At 40.2% G+C, this 23,366-nt stretch overlaps 1 protein-coding gene across 1 annotated transcript; it reads right to left on the reverse strand.

The window, feature by feature from the left end:
* Positions 1–17,209: 17,209 nt before the first annotated feature.
* Positions 17,210–22,897, reverse strand: MRPS30 (mitochondrial ribosomal protein S30). Its single transcript, XM_036910936.2, has 5 exons — positions 22,255–22,897; positions 20,738–20,883; positions 19,881–19,986; positions 18,632–18,808; positions 17,210–17,617 (listed from the first exon to the last, which is right to left on the reverse strand). Exons 1-5 carry the CDS (start codon positions 22,835–22,837, stop codon positions 17,328–17,330), a joined length of 1,302 nt encoding a protein of 433 aa, XP_036766831.1. The 5' UTR covers positions 22,838–22,897; the 3' UTR covers positions 17,210–17,327.
* Between the last annotated feature and the right edge of the window lie 469 nt (positions 22,898–23,366).

Here is a 23,366-nt window from a genome sequence, read left to right on the forward strand (position 1 = left end):
TGTTTCTAGGCATGGGTAAATATCAACCCCTTCTTACAGGTAATGGCCGAGTAACAAGGTTTATGAAGACAACATTCATTACGAATATTTTATTCTGACTTTTAAGTTCAGTAATTCTGTCTTCACTTGGATTTGTCATCTTTTTGGTGGGCAGACCCTAATATAGTCCCCAATGATTCACATCTATTCATGCCCTGTGTAACCGCTCTCCTTGGTTATGGACTGCATTGTGATTTGGCTTCTGACTGGTAGTCTTGTTAGTAAACTCTCTCTATAGACTCTCTCTGGCAGGCTGCCATGCCCTAAGCTGTCCTAATGAAGAGGCCCACATGGCAAAGAACCGAAAGATGCCTCCACTCAACAGCCTGGATGGAACTGAGGTCTCAGCCCAACCACTTGCTAGCAACTACATATATTTGAAGATCCCTTCCTAGCTGGGTCTTCCAATGAGACCGTTTCCCTAGCCAGTACTTTGATTGCAGCCTTGTAAGAGACTCTGAAGCAGAAGATCCAGTTAATCCATGCCTGGATTCTTGACCCACAGAAACTGTGTGTTGTAAGAACCTAAGTGTGCAGTTATGTGTTACACAGAAGAGATAAATTATACAATGTCTTCAGTTCTTAATTTTATTTACTGTTTTGTTTTTCTCATTCTCAAATATTTGGCTCTGTTGCAAATCTGCAGTGAGATTTTTTAAGTTTCCAGTTCTATACTGAAATTTTCAATCTTTTATCTTTTTGAACATAGTCAACCTACTAATTTTAAAGTCTACCTCACAATCCAATTATTTGGTGCCCCTTGGGTCTCTTTCTATTGTCTATTGTTTCTGCTGGTTTTCATTCCTGCTGTCTTTTTCCTCCAAGACCTCCAACTTTGGAACTCTGATAGAATCTCTTGGTTTGAGATCCTGAAGGGCCACATGCTAGGGGTAAGGATGATCCAAAAGTAAATCATTCAGAGAATATAGTTAGAATGGAGTCATCTAGGTAGCTCAGAAAAATCTGAACTTCTGAAAGCAGATTAATTTGACCTGTAATTTCTAATGCCCCTAGGAATCTGAAAGACACAAAATCTGAAGAGAACATTTTATTAGGCCTCAAATTATTTCTACAAATACTTTTCAAATACAATACCTCATATTTAATTCAAGCATTATCCAAAATGGGCTAGAATTTAATATAAAATGCAACATGCAATGTCATTAACTTATCTTTCAAAATAGCTCATGAAAAAAATCTAAGGTCTTACAATAATTCATAATTACAATATAAACTGGTCATGGGGACAGTAGTACAATATGGAGAAGAGTCAATGATTCTGTAACATCTTTCTACATTAATAGATAGTAACTGCACTAGAGCGGATGAGTATTTAATAATATGGGTAAATGTTGAACCAGTGTGTTGTATATTTGAAACCAACATAAGATTGTGTACCAACAATATTTCAATTAAAAAAAAATCTAAGGCCTTCATGTCTGGTATCTAAATCTTCAGTATCCAGGGACCAACTACTTATAATAAGTTAAACTGTATGTACAATGAAACTCACAATAACCTTTCTTGAATAAACATTTCCTTAAATAACAAATATAATCAAGAAATGCCTTTTCAAACACAATTTCACAATGAAAGTATTTGTGATGGAGTAGAATTTGATGTAGGATGGTGGTTACCTATTAGTCTATTCAAGAACTAGTTTCAATTAAAATGAATTTTTTTCATTTATAAATATATAAATGTATATGAATTCATTACAGAGATAAGAGATATGCAATTCAATTATAAATTTTTAAATATGAAAATAATATTTTCTGGAAGTTTAAAAAATTGAAAAATTAGCAGAAAAAAATCACCTGTACCTTATCTTTCAGACCTATTCAATTACCCTGGTGATGCATACAGTTCAGATAAGAAACCAAACTATTATCTTCAATGTGCTTATAAATATATTTAAGTCCTCAGGATGTGAAAAGGTCATCTAGGGAAAGAGTGTGGTTAAAGAAAAGGAGGGAGCATGCGTGGGCTGGTTCATGGGGCAGGGGTGGCTGGCCGGCCCGAGGTGCTGTCCCCACAGAGTCCTCGGAGGTCCCTGCGGGACAGGGCGAGGCCCCTGAGGGCAGGGCTGGCAGGGTGCAGGACAGTTGTCTCTACCGAGGAAGACACCTCCAGATGATGCCGGCTGGGAGGAAGCACCTGGAGAAAGCTGCGAAGGCCTTGAGGGAGGCTGAGGACCTGGCAGCCTCTGACTCTGGCATACAAGAGTGGAGGGAGCTAACAGGGCTAGAGTTGGTCACCGAAGGAACTCTCCAGTAACTGATGAACAGGGGAAAAAAAGGCCTTTTGAAGATAGAGACGACGAAGAAGTTACAGGGGATAAAGTACACAAGATGCTGGAAAGTCTTGGGAGTTAAAATTAAGCAGGCTTTTCTTGTAAAGAGAAGAAAGTTTGAAACGATTGCTAAAGCTTCTATCAACACCATTAACAATAAAATTGAGCAAGTTTGGAAAATGCAACAAAAACAAAGGCAGAATCTTCATCTTAAATATGCTAAGCAGTTTCTGCCTTTGCTTCAAGAGTAGGGTACAGATATGCAGAAACTCCAGGAACAAGAAGAAAAACTAGCTAATGTTTCAAGAGGAACAGAAGATTCTTCAACAAGCTGTAATTGATCAGAACCAGAAATGGCTAAAAGCTATAAACATACATGAGCAACTCTTAAAGAGTATGGAGTGTAAGGCTGGAGGCACCGGAGGGAGGGGTGAGCACGCCAGATGACCGCAGCCCTAAAGAGACCAACAGATTCCGGCCTGATGACGTGCCAAAATCCCAGGCTGCTGCCCCCTCCCAACCTGGAAAAGGTGCCTTAGGCTAGCCAATCCTCGCGCTGCTGTAAACCTATGCTCTCCCTCCCCCTAACTTCTTTAAAAACTCGCTGCCTGCCCTGCTGGGTGTGATTTCTCCAGCCTGTGACTAATCAGACAGGCGAACATCGCCCAGGATTGCACCCTTTTTAACTTTGGCTCCTTGGTAGCCTCCTTGCCTGGTTATTTCGGCTCGATTTTTACCTTACAGCTGGTGCCAAAACCCGGAAGGGAGATAAGGTGTGGAGCTCCAGCTGGCCACCGGCAGCTCCCACCCCTCCTTCCCTAATCTGGGACCTCCACCTACTCTCAGCACCTTGGATGGTGATTTGGTGAGTCCCTCCTTTCCCCAGGTCTGTTTTCCCAGTCCCGTCTCCACCTGGTTCAAAATCGTAGCTACGTCCAGGTTCTCTGGGCATTAAGCCTGTCCTGGTCCCGAGATAGAGGAGATGTCCTCATCCGGGCTCCCAGATCTCCAGGGAAGTGCCGGGCACTTCCCTGTCTCCTCCTAACCTGAGCGAGTTTGGGACACCAGGCTCACCAGCTTAGGGGCTCCGGGAAACAGGTAACAGACATGGGGAACCAGTCCTCTAAACCAGAGGCTCAGACCCCTCTGTGGTGTCTCATATCCAATCTGACGACTCTAAAATACTAGAGGAGATCCATAAATGGAAGCTGGTCTGACTCTGTCCTCAGACTTAGCCCCAGTATCCTCTAGACGATCAATGTCTCTGGCCCTCAGAGAGAACTTTTGATTTTAGTCCCCTCATCGACCTAACTAATTTCTATCATTTCTCTATCACCGAACTGGGAAGTAGTCTGAAGTCACATATGTCCAGGCCCTTTGGACATTGCACTCCTGCCCAGACCTTTACATTAAGTGTTCAATGACCTAGGCTCTCCGGGCCCCATCTCCAGTTAAAGATTTTTGGCCTCTTACTCTGCCCCACCCTTCCTCCTTTACAGATCCACCGGAGGACCTCGGTCGCCCGCCTCCCTCAGCTCGTGATCCCCTCCCCCTCTCTCCGCCGCCATCTTTAAGTTCTTTGTCCTCACATGTGTCACCGCCACCTTTAAGTCCTTCGTTCTCAGCCACGCCTTCTTCCTGCTCCTCTCCTCTGGTGTCCATGTCACCCCTTCCCCTTCTCCTTCCACCTTCACCACCCTCTTTCCCCACCAGAACAGGCTCCTCCCCCCCTCTGGTTCCGGAAGCCACGGACAAGACTCCTCCCAGCACAGACCTGCCTCCTTTCTCTCCCAGCCCTACACCCCTCCCCACACCTGCCATTTTGTGGGTGTTCTGGCGTGGTTGTTAAGAGTGAGTGAGCTGGCATGGCAAGTGAACATCTTACTGGTTGTGTGTTGCAGTGTGTGTGCCTGCCTGCAGCCTGGGAATTTTTGTAGTGACCTAGAATCTTGAAGTTTTGCTAAGTTAAGTAGACATATTTTGTGCTTAGAGATTATGCTGTAAAGCACATGGTTTCAGGAATTATAAAAATGTGTTCATGAATTTGTTAATCTAAAGAATGCTAGTGCAGTAGTTTACAATAGCCCACTTCTCAGTGTTCACAGAAAATTAAAGTTCCTAATAGTTTTAAGGTTTAATTAAAGCTACTTAAAGAAAACATCTCTACTTGCTAAAAAAAGATGTGTTTTAATAAGAGAAAGTATAAAGAATAGAAATTAGTTTTGTTGAAAGTAAAAGAAGGTAATTGTTCTAAAGTACAGCTATTTATTTAAAGAGGGAGGACACTGAATGTAAAAGGAAAGTTGTAGAAAGCTTGTGGAAGAATTTAATATGGCCATGCTATATAAAATTAAAGCAAATGAGTCTCAGTATCAAGCACACAGCAAAATTAGAATTTTGTTTTCAGTTAAAAGAGAAAGTTTTCTTAACTGTTAGTCTGCTCTTAATGTTGAAAGATTGCAAAGAGTTTTCTAATTGTTTTATCAAAAAGTTTCTCATGCTTAAAGTCTCAGTGTTTAAGAAGTCTGAGTATTTAAGAAAATGAAACCTTAATATTAAAAAGGACTAAAAGTTAAGCTTTGCTAACAACTGTGTAAACTTCTTTATTTGCCTTTGAAGTATTTTGTTGTCATTCTGGTTAAATGGATAAGTATTTCTACTTGGCAACCTATAATCCTATTTAAGCAAGTGCCAAAAAAAAAAAATCAAATTCAAGAAAGTACTTTTACCTCTGGTTAACTCTGATATTTTCCAGAGGGCCCCTGGAACATGTCAGAGGAATTTTTTCTCATTGAGGAAAGTTATTTAGCTAATTTGGCTTATTTATCTAATATATAATTATCTGCTTAATAACCTAGAAAGCACTGTCAAAGAGAATGATGCCAAACTGTTACTGAATGTTTTGCTACAGAAATATCCAAATTTCCTTATGTCAACTGTCTTACAGTTAGCTCTCATCAGATCTTTAACCATTGTCATTTGTAAGTCTTTTGTCATTTATAGTCACTATTTTATTACTCCTAAACTAGTAAAGAACTAGATTTCAGCAGAACAGGTATCAGTCACCTAAGACATATGTTAAAAAGGCAGAGGAGGGGCCCCAGACTCCACTCCATGACCTGGTAACTATGGCCTTTTAAGTCTTTAATACCCGTGATGAAGAACATGAGAGGAGGATAGCGTCCCGAACCCGAGCCCTCGCAGTGGCCCTATGGCCAGCAGGACAGGGGTCTCATCACACCAAAGACTGGTCCAGAGCTCGTGAGCCTCCAGGATCTTGCTTCCAGTGCAGCCAAGAAGGCCACTGGGCAAAGAGATGCCCCAACCCGACCAATAAGCTGACAAAACCCTGCCCAGTTTGCGGTGAGAGGTCATTGGAAGGTAGAATGCCCGGTTGGGGAAGGTTGTCCCCCCGAGACAGAGTCTCGCTGGAGGCAGGCCCCCCTGAGGGACTCCCCTCCAGACCTGCTGGGTCTACTCGAAGACTGAATCTGCCTGGACTCGAACACCCCTATCACCCTTGCTGAGCCCAGGGCCATGCTGTAGGTAGAAGATAAGTCCATCTCCTTTTTGGTGGACACGGGAGCTACGTACTCTGTTTTACCTTCCTTTCATGGGTGTTTATATCCTTCCCAGGTCTCAGTTGTGGGTGTCACGGGAATCCCCCTCTAAGCCTCTGGAGACAGGTCTGGTAGCCTGCATGTTTGAGGGCCATCCTCTCACCCACTCATTTCTAGTCATCCTGTCCTGTCCCATCCCTTCATTACGGAGGGATCTCCTCTCCATGCTTTGTGCCTCTATCCCCCTGCTGCTTAGTCATTCCCAACCGAGCTCACTCATCACCTTAGCCAGTCCTCAAGGACCTGTCCTCCTTTCCTTTTAGGCCCCAATTTCCTATTTCCCATGCCCATGGCAAGGGCATCCAACCTATCATTAACTGTCTTCTTTCCCAAAAGCTTCTGTTACCGACTAATTCTCCCTGTAACACTCCCATCCTTCCAGTCAAGAAGCCAAGGCTGTGGTCCCTCTTCACTGAGTCATCCCTAACCCTTATGCTCTCTTATCTCAGGTTCCCCCAGACACCTCTCCTACCTACCTTACTTCTCACTCCTAAGACATCTCCTCAGGGAACACGCCAACCAGCCTCTGCCTCAACCCACCTCCCCCTCAGATCCAGGAATTACGGAGGTTCCTCAGCCAGGAGATGAAGTCCTTCTTAAAGAACTCCAACCTCGGTCACCGCACCCACAGTGGACAGGACCATACATGGTGATCCTTACCACTCCCAAGGCTGCCAAGCTATTGGGACACTCCCCGTAGTAACATATCTCCAGACTCAAACGAGCGCCCAGTCATGATAGATGGAGCTCTAGAGAGACAGGGCCCATCCGTTTGTGCCTTACTCACACTAGTGCTGGCCACAACGACCCATTCAGCTCTAGCAAACTGAGTCTGTAACATGTGCATCACATCGGGTATGCTCCAACTGCACCAATGGGTCCCCAAGACATGTTACTTTCAAAAGATATCTTGTCAGTGGGGAGAACAATTGTACTGGGCCGCTATAATGTTAAGAGATTTCCAAACTGGCTGCCCAAGGGGAGCCAGCAAGACCATTTGCTGGGTACGAGCCCCTCCACCAAATCCCCAAGGAAAGATAATCCCTTGTTCCACCCAATGCTCGTCTTTCCATTCTTTCATCCGGGCTGCCTGATACGAACAAGCTTCAGTCTGTCTCTCATTGTCTGGACAACACTACTGGACAGAGCCAAAAGATTCTGGCCTGATGACGTGCCAAAACCCCCGGCTGCTGCCCCTTCCCAACCTGGAAAAGGTGCCTTAGGCTAGCCAATCCTCGTGCTGCTGTAAACCTATGCTCTCCCTCCCCCTAACTTCTTTAAAAACTCGCTGCCTGCTCTGCTGGGTGTGACTTCTCCAGCCTGTGACTAGCCAGACAGGTGAACATCACCCAGGATTGCGCCCTGTTAAACTTTGGCTCCTTGGTAGCCTCCTTGCCTGGTTATTTAGGCTCGATTTTTACCGTACAGTGTCTTTTTGTCCCTAACACTGTCAATTAACTTTTAGCAATAATTTGACTTAATTTTAGGCTTTAGCACCAGCCATTTCTGTATCAATTCCTAAACGTAGAAAGCACAAGTATGAAACGTTTTTGCACTGTTCTTAAGAAAATAAAGAATACAAAGTCTTAAAAAATGAAAAAGATGGGGAGGAGCCAATATGGCGGCGTGAGTAGTTCAGTGGAAATCTCCACCCAAAAACATATATATTTTTGAAAATACAACAAATGCAACCATTCCTAAAAGAGAGACCAGTGGATACAGTACATCTGTGGGTCCAGGCTACATTTACATCTGCAAAACTCAGCATCACATGAAGGGGGTAAGATATAAGCCATGGCCTGGCAGGACCTGAGCGCCCCCTTACTCCAGTGCCTGGGTGGAAAGAAAGGAGTTGGAGTGGGGAGAGAGTGAAAGCACAGGACTGTGAAACAACCAGCTCTAGTATTCCACACCGTGAGCGCAGACACATGGTGCACGGTATGCTGGATATTAGAGAAACAGAAGGGCAAAATCTGCGAGCAGGTCCCTGCAACTGGCTCCCCTGGGATGAAAGAAAAGCGGGTGTTTTTTGAAAGTCTTAAAGGGACAGGGACCTCACAGCTGGACGGAATCGTCCCGGCACACTCAGCTCAGCAGCTGGGAATCCCAGAGAACTCCAGGCTACCTAACCCCCTGGGCAGCAGCACAGCTCTGAAGCCTCTCACAGCGATAAGCAGCTGGCCAGTCATGCCCCCGCCTGGGGCGGACACTGACACACAAGTCCAGTAGCGCGCTACCCAGCACCGGCCAAGTGAGGGGCCCGGGAGCGGCCCATGTGAGCCCGTGGCATCAGTGGCTGAGCGAGCAACTCAGGAGCAGCCTGCATGAGCATAGGGCAATGGCAGCTGAGTGGTCCAGGAGTGGCTGCGCCCCCAGTGGCTGCCCAGAATCTCCTCTTGGCGCACAGCCGCCAGGGACAGAGCCAAAGGCCACCGTCAATGCGCAGCTGCCAGGCGGGGGCGCCACTCTCACAGGAGAGCACACCCAGTGCCTGCCACTCCCTGCAGGGCTCTGCCCTACCCTGACAGAGACCCCACCCACAGCAGCTTAGGGAATTAATCCGGACGCTGTTTCAGGAGTGCGGGTAACAGACACAGACAGTGGAGAAGGGCAAGGAGACCAGCAAGCAGGAAAGGACTTGTTTTCCCAGCTGACACACGTGCTACCTGCCTACAGCTACCTCTATCACTATGAAAAGGCAGAAGAATTTGGTTCAGTCCAAAATTACCCAGACAACACATGAGAGAGGGCCTCAGGAGATAGATTTAACCAATCTCCCCAAAAAAGAATTCAAAATAAAGGTCATAACCATGCTGATGGATGTGCAGAGAAATATGCAAAAGTTAAAGGATAAAGTTGGGAGGGAGAAAACAGAAATAAAACAGTCTTAGAAGGACTTAAGAGCAGACTGGATGAGGTGCAAGAGGCCGTTAATGGAATAGAAACCAGAGAACAGGAACACAGAGAAGCTGATGCAGAGAGAGAGAGACAAAAGGATCTCCAGTGTGTAAGAGAACTGTGTGACTAAACCAAATGGAACAATATTCGCATTATAGGGGTACCAGAAGAGTGAGAAAAAGGGATAGAAAGTGTCTTTGAAGAAAATTGCTGAAAACTTCCCCAAACTGGGGGAGGAAAGTCTCTCAGACCATGGAGGCACACAGAACTCCCAACAGAAGGGACCTAAGGAGAGCAACACCAAGACACATAATAATTAAAATGGGAAAGATCAAAGACAAGGACAGAGTATTAAAGGCAGCCAGAGAGAGAGAAAAGGTCACCTACAAAGGAAAACCCATTAGACAATCATCAGACTTCTCAATAGAAATCTTACAGGCCAGAAGAGAATGGCATGATATATTTAATGCAATGAAACAGAAGGGCCTTGAACCAACAATACTGTATCCAGCACGATTATCATTTAAATATGATGGAGGGATTAAACAATTCCCAGACAAGCAAAGGCTGAGGGAATTTGCCTCCCACAAACCGCCTACCTCTACAGGGTATTTTAGAGGGACTGCTCTAGATGGAAGCACTCCTAAGGCTAAACAGATGACACCAGAGAAAATAAAATCACAGCAAAGAAAGCAGACCAACCAAATACTAACTTAAGACAAAAAATAAAATCAACCACCCCCAAAAGCAATCAAAGGAAACACAAAAGAGCACAGAATAAAACACCTAACATATAAAGAATGGAGGAGGAGGAATAAGAAGGGAGAGAAATAAAGAATCATCAGACTGTGTTTATAATAGCTCAATAAGCGAGTTAAGTTAGACAGTTAGATAGTAAAGAAGCTAACCTTGAACCTTTGGTAACCATGAATCTAAAGCCTGCAATGGCAGTAAGTACATCTCTCTCAATAATCACCCTAAATGTAAACGGACTGAGTGCACCAATCAAAACACACAGAGTAACAGAATGGATAAAAAGCAAGACCCATCTTTATGCTGCTTACAAGAGACTCACCTCAAACCCAAAGACATACAGAGACTAAAAGTCAAGGGATAGAAAAAGACATTTCATGTAAACAGGGAGAAAAAAGCAGGTGTAGCAGTACTGGTATCAGATAAAATAGACTTCAAAACAAAGAAAGTAACAAGAGATAAAGGACATTACATAATGATAAAGAGGTCAGTCCAACAAGAGGATATAACCATTATAAATACATATGCACCCAATACAGGAGCACCAGCATATGTGAAACAAACACTGACAGAATTAAAGGAGGAAATAGAATGCAATGCATTTGTTCTAGGAGACTTCAACACACAACTCACTTCAAAGGACAGATCCACCAGACAGAAAGTAAGTAGGGACACAGAGGTAGTGAACAACACACTAGAACAGACGGACTTAACAGACATCTACAGAACTCTATACTCAAAAGCAGCAGGATACACATTCTTCTCAAGCGCACATGGAACATTCTCTAGAATAGACCACATACTAGGCCATGAAAGAGCTTCAGGAAATTCAAAAAGATTGAAATTCTACCAACCAACTTCTCAGACCACAAAGGCATAAAACTAGAAATAAACTGTACAAAGAGAACAAAAAGGCTCACAAACACATGGAAGCTTAACAACATGCTCCTAAATAATCAATGGATCAATGACCAAATTAAGAGATCAAGCAATATATGGAGACTAATGACACCGACAGCATAAAGCCTCAACTTCTGTGGGACACAGAGAAAGCAGTTCTAAGAGGAAAGTATATACCAATCCAGGCCTATCTAAAGAAGGAAGAACATTATTCCCAAATGAATAGTCTAAAGTCACAATTATTGAAACTGGAAAAAGAAGAACATAGTCAGCAGAAGGAGGGACATAATAAACATCAGAGAAGAAATAAATAAAATTGAGAACAATAAAACAATAGAAAAAATCAATGAAACGAAGAGCTGGTTCTTTGAAAAAATAAACAAAATAGATAAACCCCTAGCCAGACTTATTAAGAGAAAAAGAGAATCTACACACATCAACAGAATCAGAAATGAGAAAGGAAAAATCACGACAGACCCCACAGAAATACAGAAAATTATTAGAGAATACTACAAAAATCTATATACTAAAAAGCTGCAAAACCTAGAAGTGGACCACTTCCTAGAAAAATACAACCTTCCAAGACTGACCAAGGAAGAAACAGAAAATCTAAACAGACCAATTACCAGCAAAGAAATTGAATTGGTAATCAAAAAACTACCCAAGAACAAAACACCTGGACCAGATGGATTCACTGCTGAATTTTATCAGACATATAGAGAAGACATAATACCCATTCTCCTTAAAGTTTTCCAAAAACTAGAAGAGGAGAGAATACTTCCAAACTAATTCTATGAAGCCAGCATCACTCTAACACCAAAACCAGGCAAAGACCCCACCAAAAAAGAAAATTACAGACCAATATCACTGATGAACATAGATGCAAAAATACTCAACAAAATATTAGCAAACCGAATTCAAAAATACATCAATAGGATCATATACCATGATCAAGTGGAATTCATCTCAGGGATGCATGGATGGTACAACATTCGAAAATCCATCAACATCATCCACCACATTAACAAAAAGGACAGAAACCACATGATCATTTGCATAGATGCTGAAAAAGCATTCGACAAAATTCAACATCCATTCATGATAAAAACTCTCAACAAAATGGGTATACAGGGCAAGTACCTCAAAATAATAAAGGTCATATACAACAAACCCACAGCCAACATCATACTTAACAGCGCGAAGCTGAAAGCTTTTCCTCTAAGATCGGGAACAAGACAGGGATGCCCACTCTCCCCACTGTTATTCAATATAGTACTGGTGGTCCTAGCAATGGCAATCAGACAAAACAAAGAAACATAAGGCATCCAGATTGGTAAAGAGGAAGTCAAACTGTCACTATTTGCAGATGACATGATACTTTATATAAAAAACCCTAAAAACTCCATTCCAAAACTACTAGAATATCTGAATTCAGCAAAGTTGCAGGATACAAAATTAATACACAGAAATCTGTTCCTTTCCTATACACTAATGACGAATTAACAGAAAGAGAAATCAGGAAAACAATTCCATTCACAACTGCACCAGAAAGAATAAAATACCTAGGAATAAACCTAACTAAGGAAGTGAAAGACCTATACCCTGAAAACTACAAGACACTCTTGAGAGAAATTAAAGAGGACACTAACAAATGGAAACTCATTCCATGCTCTTGAATAGAAAGAATAAATATTGTCAAAATGGCCATCCTGCCTAAAGCAATCTAGAAATTCAATGCAATGCCTGTCAAAATACCAACATTGTTCAATGAACTGGAAGAAATAGTTTTAAAATTAATATGGAACCACAAAAGACCCTGAATAGCCAAAGCAATCCTGAGAAGGAAGAATAAAGCAGGGGGATCTCACTTCCCAACTTCAAGCTCTACTACAAAGCCACAGTAATCAAGACAATTTGATACCAGCACAAGAACAGATCCACAGACCAGTGAACAGAATAGAGAGTCCAGATATTAACCCAAACATATACGGTCAATTAATATATGATAAAGGAGCCATGGACATACAATGGGGAAATGACAGCCTCTTCAACAGCTGGTGTTGGCAAAACTGGACAGCTACATGTAAGAGAATGAAACTGGATCATTGTCTAACCCCATACACAAAAGTAAATTCGAAATGGATCAAAGACCTGAATTTAAGTCATGAAACCATAAAACTCTTGGAGGAAAACATAGGCAAAAATCTCTTGGGACATAAAAGTGAGTGACTTCTTCATAAACATATCTCCCTGGGCAAGGGAAACAAAAGCAAATATGAACAAGTGGGACTATATCAAGCTGAAAAGCTTCTGTACAGCCAAGGACACCACCAAGAGAACAAAAAGGTATCCGACAATGCGATATCACCTCACACCAGTAAGGATCACTACCATCTAAGAGACAAACAACAACAAATGTTGGCGAGCTTGTGGATAAACGTGAACCCTCCTACACTGCTGGTGGGAATGTAAACTAGTTCAACCATTGTGGAAAGCAGTATGGAGGCTCCTCAAAAAACTAAAAATAGAAATACCATTTGATCCAGATATCCCAATCTAGAAATTTACCCTAAGAATGCAGCAGCCCAGTTTGAAAAAGACAGATGCACCCCTATGTTTATCGCAGCACTATTTACAATAGCTGAGAAATGGAAGCAACCTAAGTGTCCATCAGTAGATGAATGGATAAAGAAGATGTGGTACATATACACAATGGAATATTATTCAGCCACAAGAAGAAAACCGATCCTACCATTTGCAACAACATGGATGGAGCTAGAGGGTATTATGCTCAGTGAAATAAGCCAGGTGGAGAAAGACAAATACCAAATGATTTCACTCATATGTGGAGTATAAGAACAAAGAAAAAACTGAGGGAACAAAACAGCAGCAGAATCACAGAACCCAAGAATGGACTAACAGTTACCAAAGGGAAAGGGACTGTGGAGGATGGGTGGGAAGGGAGTGATAAAGGCCGAGGGAATAAAGGGGGCATTATGATTACCATGTATAATGTAGGTGGAGGCACTGGGAGGACTGTGCAACACAGAAAATACAAATAGTGATTCTACAGCATCTGACTACACTGATGGACAGTGACTGTGATGGGGTATGTGGGGGGAACTTGGTGATGGGGGGAGTCTAGTAAACATAATGTTCCTCATGTAACTGTAGATTAATGATACCAAAATAAAAATAATAAAAATAAAAAGAGATGAAGGAGCCTAGAGCAGACCCTGGTGGCATACCAGTATTTGAATAAAGATTAGAGGAAGAACAGCAAAGAGGAATGTGAAAGAATATTCTATGAGATAAGAAGAAAACCAAGAGCATGTTTCATTGAAGGCAACAGAGACACCACCACATTACTTCAAGAATGAAGGGGTGGTCAACCACACTAAATACATCAGATATGCTGAAAAAAGTAAGGTCACAGAACTGTCCAATGCATTTGCTATATGGAAGTTACTGTGTGTCTATGCTGATAAACAGTTTCAGAGCAACCCAAGTCAGATTGGATCTATACACCTCATGAGAAGCAACTAAAAAATTCTTCATTTAATAAACTAATTATATTGGCCTTTTATAAAATATTTAGCAATCAATAGCAGCTACATACAGGCATGTTTAAGAGCTATGAAAAAAATATAACATGAAACAATTCATTCACAATTACCTAAAAATCTAGGTGTAACTAACAAATGTGCGGTGATCCTCATAAAGAAAACCCTAAACTTTGCTGACAATAAAGGTGCAAAATAAATGAGGAGATACACCAGAGCTCAAACTAGAATGACTAAGTTCATTCATATGCACTCAATAAACTGAGGGCTTATTTCTAATGATTCTAGGCACTTGGAATGGATCTGCAAACAAAACATATGAAGGTCAAACCTGGCATTCATAATTATTTGACTTCAATGGGAATATCACTTGTTTCACCATTGAACATGGTATTGGGTGTTGACTAATATAAGGCTCTAAATAAAGTATCCTATTAAACTTACCTATTTTCTTTCCTTTTCTAAGAATTTTATCAAGTGTTTTCTCCTTTTAACTATTGATGTCTTCTATTGTTTTCTAACATCAATCCATTACTGAATTTCCACAATTTACTGTATTAGGGTGTATTCTTTTAATTACTGATGGGTCTGGTATGTTAGCATTTTATTTGGGGTTTCTGCATTTATACTGAAACTGTGGCTATATTCCACTGGCCTTATATGTATTTTATTCAATTTTAGTCTAAAGTTTTATTTTTACATCAATAAAATGTATTCTTGGTCAAAATCAAAGTCATGCATAGTAAATGTACAAATATCTAGATCATATAAAATACACCTGACAAGATAACTTTCATTTTGGATTGTGAAATAGCTCTGGGAATGTTCAACTGTGTATGTACTATTCTGTTCAGGTAAATTAATAGCAACTCAATAGTTATTTAGGGAAATATTTCTATTTTCAAATGATTAGGTGTTCCTGGTTAAAAAGTATATTAATAATTCCTAGGTACATTTGGGTTAAGTAATGACCTATATAACTCCTGCTTTTAAGAATTTCCTGAGACTTTCTGTAGTCTAATAAGTGATTTATATACATGTTCTATCACATTTTAAAAAATCTATTGTTTATAAGGTACCAAATTTCATTAACTTTACTAACTGTTTATTTTTAGTTGCTCCAACTTAAGACTTACGTTAATGTCATTTACTGATTAAAACTTGTAACATGTAATGACCTCTTAACAGTGGGTTTCTTTTTTGCCTTGAATTGTTTGAAATATTCTTAACCCTGCTTCATGTTTAATTTTGCTGATCATGATTTGTGTACTACTCATTTTGATTCTCCATTAATTCCTCCCTATTAAATCATTTGCTAATCAACTGTTGTACACTTTCAGTAAACTTATAAGAGGTTTGGGTGTTATATTTATTTTTTCAGTTGTCCTACACTATATCCTGACTAGTCTAGATAATCGGTTTTAACTTCTCCCCTAGAAGTCTAGAAGCATTGCTACACTGTTTCCTCATGGTCATCATTATGCAGAAGTCTGTTTCTTGGTATTTTTGTTTTCTCCAATTGCAGACCACATACAACTTGCATAAATCAAGTTAATGCTTATTTCCCAGAGTCCTACAGCATTTCACCTTCATTCACAGTTCTGTTTCCCATATGTTTTTAGAAAATGTGATCTACGACAAACCAATTCAAAAATCACTTGCTCCAAGACACATTCCTAGGATCCACGTTGGTCAGAATTAACCTTTTCTTACCTAAATTTATGCCATTGTTGAACTACCATAGCACTGACATCTATAGTGTACTATCAGAAAATTATCTACTAGAGTGGTTTTAAGTAGATTCTGGAGTCAGACCACATGAGCTCAAATTCTAAATCTGCCACTAGCTAGCTGTGTGACCATCAATAAATCATTGAGCTCTCTGTGCCCTGTGAACTTATCTGCAAAATGATAACAGTATGTGGCTCTTAGAATAGTTTTGATGATTGAATGAGTTTTATATGCAAAATATCTAGACCATGCTCTAGAATATAGGAAGTGCTATGCGAAGCCATACATACATATACAGGTATGTGTGGTGTGCTCTCCATCTGTGGTGAGAGAAATTATTGCAAGAGAATGAAACAGGTGCTATCATAGAGGTAAAAGTATTCAAATGATGGTACAATTTAAAATGAATTGAATATGATCAGCTTAGGGAAGCAATGGCATTTCAACTAAATCCAAAATATTTTAATTGTGTAGCATTTTAAAAGCACTTTCACATGCACTAGCTCTTTTAATCCTTACAACTTTGTGAGAGTGTTTTATTTTGTGGAGGCAGAAGTCAAGGTTGGCTAACTCAAATTAGGTTCAATAAGCTAGAAACTGAGAATCAAGATTAAGAGATAATCGTTCTAAAAGGTCGTTCTCTATACACCTGCATTTTTCCACGAAGAGCAATGGGAAAGCAACAGACAGACTGGAACAGATGGGGACCAAGAGTAGAGAACAGTATTTAAAGCTTTGGAAACAGCTTAAATAAAAGAATGGTGGAGTGAAATTACATGGCATTCTAAGTAAACTGACAGTAGTGCACTACAGATGGAACGCAGCACAATGCCTTGCAAACTAAACACTTGGCTGAACTGAATTATTTCAAATGATAGCCCTCAGTTCAGCAATTATTTGTGGCAACTAATCCCTAGGCTTCTCAACTAAATTAACAATTTTACCAACTGACAATTGATTTTGAAACAGACAACTTAAGTTTCCTAATTTTGGGGATAAAGCAAGGAACACCAATTGAATTATGTTAATGTTACTTTTAAGTGCTAAGAAACTAAGTTGCATATAATTCATGTTATGTTATTAACCATCTGTGAAACCTTTGGAAAGTCACTTAATTTCTCTGGACTACAGCTCTTCATATTTACAAAATATTGTTCATGTTTTAAAGGAGTTTAGGATTCTGAAACTCTGTTATTAACAACAACAACATCATCTACGTATTTTCACACATTTGAATTACCTCCCTTATACTTTTAAAATCACATGTAATAACGGTTTTGAAGGTAACTCAGTCTTATCAATCATATATAAATAAAGTAACTTTTAAATCAACATACTGTATCTATTCAATCTTTCAGCATATATTTTGAGCAGAATGGAAAGGTCTATCACAGGTTAATGTAAGAAATACATATGTCAAAATCAATATATTTATTAATATTTGATAGTTATAAGCCTCATCATTAAAATTCCTTTCATTGTTCCACCAGTGAAATTAAAGTAATCCCAAAGTCCTGAATCAAATGTTTGTTAGTTTTCCAGCAGCTGTGATTTGTCTTCTTTCGGTCTATTCAGTAGAAATTGAACTATCTGAAGTAGTACATCGTCGTCAAAACCTTTCACATCATTACCTTCGATTGTTTCATAAAGAGGCTTACTTTGGGTTCCCCAACATATATTTTTACGAGGGTTATTTTGGTCAGCTTGTTTAGTCAGTGCCAAAGTATTTAACTGGTAGCAGAAAAAGGAAAAGTACTTTCCGTCTGTAATCACACCCTGAGAGACAAAAGGCCGGGTAACATCTGCTTCGCTCCAGAATCCTAGAGAAGAAAATTATGCTGAAATTTACACACAGAATACATTTTACCAAAACAAAACATACATATTAGAGGGCATGAAATACCTACTAAAACCTAGATAGTTTATGTATCAAATTCCTGAAGACCTTAGTTTTCCTTATCTTTCTGATTTTAATCTTATATTCCACTTCTGCATCAAGAATTATTTCCTTCCTTCTTTGAACACTCCAAATCTGATCCCAGCTCAGGAATTTTAGTGGCCATTCCTTTGCCTGCAAGTGTCTTTTTCCCAGGTTTGTGCATAGACAGCTCCTCACCATTCAGGTCTCTGTTCAAATTGTCATTTTTTTAGAGAACTCCCCTGAATTACCCTACGTAGATTCTGCTCTGCACCTCATTTATACCTGTCTCCCATAAATCATTCTAGTGCTTCTCTAGTGTATTTCCTCCATAGCAGTACCACTACCAAAAATAATTACATATTTATAATATTTTACTCTTCTCACTGTAATGCAAGTTCCAGAAGACCAAGGACTGGCTGTCTCATTCAATGCTCTGTGTCCAAGAGGAAAACAGTGCTGGGTACATAAAAAGCACTTGCTATTTACTGAATGAATGAACAATCTCCTAGTCTATATCCTGGATATGGCCTTCAAAAAATTATTTAAGGACAGTTGTGATTTAATCTAAAATGTAATCCATGAAAGCAGTTCTTTTCATAGCTTCAGAACACTGCTATCACCTACAGAGTCTACTTAGTTCACTATATAGTCTTTGAACTGCGTAAGAACACAATCAGAAAAAAATACATTCACACAAAAGCAGGCCAAGTAAATGATCGATGTAACTACCTAAGTGCAACTTGCCAATTGCAAATGTAAAATATTTAATTACGGATTTTAAAACAAATGTATTTTGTACCACTGTAAAAGTTTTCAAAAAGTTAAGTCAACATACCCAAAGAAAACAATCTGAACTACTGAATTCTTAAAATGTCATCATCTTCCAAGAATAAATCCATAAAATTAGTTTTACCTTGATACATAGCTTGTGCTCCAGTCCAAGCAAAAAGGCTTGCAATAGCATTAGCTCTAAAAACAACTTCTATCTGATCAGCACAGTTTTGTTTCAAAAGCCTTTCTCTTTTTAATTTGTCAGGTAACAGATGAAACTGGGTATGACCATAACAATATGGATCTGCTGTCTTTGAGCCTGAAGAGCAAAAGAAAAAACATTTCAGATGAACATCTGAGGCATATGTCCTTAGTATTTGCTTCAAATCCATCTTTCTCCTCTATATATCACATGATCAGTATTCACAATACACAATGGGGAGGTTGGTTAACTAACTTATTTTATTGATTATATTACAATAAAAATTATGCCAGAAAGTACTATCTGCTAGCTATCATCAAGCCCACTGTGACACAGGGTAAGTCAAAAGAATATATGTAAAATTTATTTTAACTTCCATATTATTTAAACCTCTTAGTCATCACTGGAAAATTTGTTATTCACCAAAAGATAGAAACATTTCATGACTTTAAAAACTTCCTTTATTATTTTAAGGTAATAATTACATACCTTGTTCCTAATTTAAAAACAAAAATTTGATTTTATACTATGTTTCTAAGTAAAGAAAATAAAGGCCAATTATCTCATGAAATGTTGACATTCTTGATGTTAGTTGAAATGTCTTCTCAACCAAAAGTGCCCCAGAATTCAGCCTCTAAGATCACAGTGATTGAGAAGGAGTTGATAAAATAGGTCTGGAGGACTAGTACAGAGCTTCCTTAAAATCTTCCTCAAGTCAGCTAGGAATTAATTGACAAAAGAAAAAAATAGCAGAAGAAAAAGCTGCATGAGGGGCAGCCATCAGGCCTTACTAATTTTTATATCCCTCATGGTTACCACGGTGTGTGGCACAAATGGGAGTGTTTTGTAAAAAAGCCAATCACTTCCTTAAGTTCAGTTCTTTACTTGCTTAGAATAGACTTGTCTATACTTTTGAAAAAACACAAATTACTTTTTCTACATAATGAATCAACAGAGCCAAATAACTATTTTTTAAAGTTAAACACTGCTAATTTAGGAGAAACAAAATTTAAATGGTGAACTGAAGTAACATTTTCTTTTCTATGTTCATGTATATGGCAACAACCTGAGGTTATGAATTATATTGCCATGGACTGTCTGAATCTCTTGGTCATCAAAAAATAATTTTGCAAATCTGCACAGAACACTGGACACCATTATGGCACAATTTATCAAAAGAGCAGCTTACCAATAAATATGGTATTTTCATACTGTCGTTTGAATAATGGAAGTTTGTCTGGCTTACAGTTCATAGAAGGGATTTCTATGGGTACAGAATAATCCAGAGGCACAAACTTAAAGAAAAAAAAGTGTTAAGTGAATTTACAGCAACACTAGTATATATTTTACTCACATTAATATATATAAAAACCTTAAAATGAGATTTTTTTTTTACAAAATGATTTGCTAACACTACCACCTAATGATAAGCCAAATCCAGCCAGCAACCTGTTTTTACAAATAAAGTTTTAATGGAATACAATCATGCACATTTATTTATATATGGTGCTGCTTTTACACGGTAAGAACTGACATGAATAGATGCAACAGAGACTTATGGCCCCCAGAGCGTAAAATATTTACTATCTGGATCTTTACAGAAATAATCTGCCAACCTTTGACATGAAAACACACAGGCAACACTCAAGGTACACTTGTTTTCTACAAAATAACTATAAAGAATAAAATGACCAGCTAATAATTATAAAAATTCCCTGACTTATGTTTCAGTTGTGCAGACTATTGTAAAATACAATCATAAACTACTTACAGTTTTCTATATATTTATATTAAGAAAAAGATAAGATTTGTATGGTCCTGAAAACTGATGGCTTAACCTCACTTAAAGTGGTTATTTGACCTCTGAGGAATATATACCATTCAGGTTAAAAAGCTGGAAAAGAATACTAGGTGAGAAATATTGGAAACAAACTTGAAAGGAAAAGGATCCATCCAAAACTTTTTGTCCTACCAAGTCCATTACCCAGCCTGCCTAAGGCACTTCCTCATCAGGTATCAACAGATGTAGATAAAATAAATCCTTACCTCTGGGAGTTGTTTGGATATTCGAATCTGGTTGTGTGGTTTATCATTTATTTGGTATCGCAAAGCATCAATATGACCTTTCCGATGACCACAAGGAATAATTTCTTCACCACGCAACCAATAAAAGTGAACTGGGCGTTTATAATCTATCAAAAGATATTAGAAAGGTTATCTGATCATTTAAGTAAGTTTGGTTATTATAAGAATATGAAACTCAGCAATACCGAACTCAAGAATGATTGTACTAATTAAAAATATATCAAATTATTCTTTGATATAAGATAGAGTCTGGGTTATGTGATAATTTAACTTGAATGTTCATGACTTAAATAGCATGCTCAAACATTTACTACTTACTTGTGCCATCAGTAAACTAAACACTGTAACCAAAGAGATTTCTCATCTAAGCACAAACATAAAAAGAGTAAGACCAACAGAAATATAAACTCTAATAGTAGTCAGAGCTGTGTCATGAATTACTAATTCAATATTCAGTAACTCTCAAAGTTATGCATATCTCCACTTTATGAAAAGGAACCTGGATCTTAAGATTAAGTAAGTTTTCTTAGGCCACCAATCAAGAGTAGTCCAAGTCCACGGTGCTTCCCCTCAAGACAACTTCCTTCCCAACTGCAAGGGAAGAAACACGGACACTACAAGATTCAGCTGAACACGTATCTTTAATTCAATAAATATTAATTCAATAAATATTTATTAAGATCCCTACTGGGTGGTTGACACAAAATGATGAACACATCAGAAACACAGTTTTTAAAAATTGTCTCTCTGCTCATTATCTTCATGTTTGCAGCAAATAGTTACAAATATAAGTTGCTCATTATTTAAATGGGAACCCAGAATGGCTTGGGTTTGAATCCTGCCCTCCAAATCTATCAGCTATAAGCTCTTTGACTAGATAAACTTTGTTTCTATGCCTCAGGGTTTTGTTTAGTTTTGTTTTTCTATTTATAAAATAATGCTACCTATTGTAAACAGTTATAGTGAGGATTAAATTAGTTGGCACTCTGCAACAGGGCCAAACTCTTAGTAGGTACCGAATAAAGGTTAGGCAGATTAATCACTATCACCTTTAATTTTCACAATTGGCTGACGGAGTCCTATTACCGTAGTTCTTATCTTGAAAATCAGAAAAATTAGGCTGAAAGAGGTTAATGAATTGACATGGTTTAACTTCTTGGTGGAAAAACCAAATGGCAACCCAAGTCTGTCCCATCCTCTGAGAACTCATTCTCTTAACCAACAGCTCTTCTATTTGGCTGGATCTTCACAAAGCAGATTTAAGGCCTGGGGTTTGGGAGCGAGGTGCAGCTGGTAGGCGACAGCACAGGAACGGGAACCCAGTCTCCACACTCCGAGCACCGCGACTGCTACTAAACCAGACTGCCCCTAGCCAGAGGCGACGGGACAGAAAATAGACAGAACAGAAAGGGCAGCTCTGGGGCGGCGTCCCCCAAAATCCCCACCTCCTCCGTCCGGTTAGAGATCCCAAGGCTCACCAAGGGCGGCTGCAGCAAGAGTCGGGTTGTGCGCGCTGAGCAGGCCCACAAGGGCGGCCGCCAGCTGGTCCAGGAAGGGCGAGGCGACGGCCTCACGCTCCCGGAAGAGGGGTGCTCGCCGCCGGCGCCGCAGGTAGAAGTGCTCTTGCAAGAGGCAGTCAAAGGTGGCGGCGCGCAGGGCCGCGAGGTCCAGGGAGGGCCCCGGCTTCGGCTCGGCGGGCGGCGGCGGGAGGCCTGACAGGAAAACGGTCTTGGTGAAGCCCTGATACCAGCGGTCAGCGTTCAGGCTGAAGGTCTGGGGGTAAACCACGTACTTCATGAACTGCATCTTGGTGAGGATTCGCAGCTTCTCGTCCACCGCCGCGGCCGCGTGCACCGCCGCCTGCCAGCGCTCCACTCGCCGCTGCCGAGCCGCCTTGCTCTTGGCAGTCAGAGAGGCCAAAACGGGCGGGTAACGCGCGACAGGGACCGCCGGGACATCGGGGCCGGTCACCTCTGGAGCTGTGACGGCGGCCTCGGCTGAGGTGTGCAATGACGGCCCCTGACCGCGGAGGACAAGCCTCCAGACCCTGGCCGCCGCCATCTTCGCTCGGCGTTCCGGAACCAGAGGCTAACTTTAACAATCGTCCCTGCCCGCCTGCCGTATGGCCCAATCAAAAAGCGGTATCAGCCACGCTTGGGGAGGCCGATTTTTACTGGGCTTGAGATACGTGGCGTCATCCAGTTCTTAGCCAATCAGACCACTTCTCCATCTTGGTTTATCGTGGTCCGGAGCGTCTGTAGTTCAAAGGAAGTACTTAAGCGCCAATAGGTTTTTCACTGGTTTGGCGGGAAGAAATGAAACTTTGAAATAGGAATTTCTGTCACTTAGGAGCAACCCTTCCAACAGGTGCAACCCTCCTGCCAGAAACCATTTAGGTCCATTCTGCACGAAACCTCTAGCCTTTGGCTGTATCTGTTGGTTTCATTAATATATGGCTCACGCCACTTCTTTTCTGTTTGAGTTCTTGGAGTTGAAACTTGCTATTGAAAATACTGTTCTTGTATTTGTTTTGATAATACATGCTAATTTTTGAAATGATGCACGCATCACAGATGACCATTGCTAATCT

The sequence above is a fragment of the Manis pentadactyla genome, chromosome 2 (genome assembly GCF_030020395.1).
Source record: "Manis pentadactyla isolate mManPen7 chromosome 2, mManPen7.hap1, whole genome shotgun sequence".
In the NCBI taxonomy this organism is placed as follows: domain Eukaryota; kingdom Metazoa; phylum Chordata; class Mammalia; order Pholidota; family Manidae; genus Manis; species Manis pentadactyla.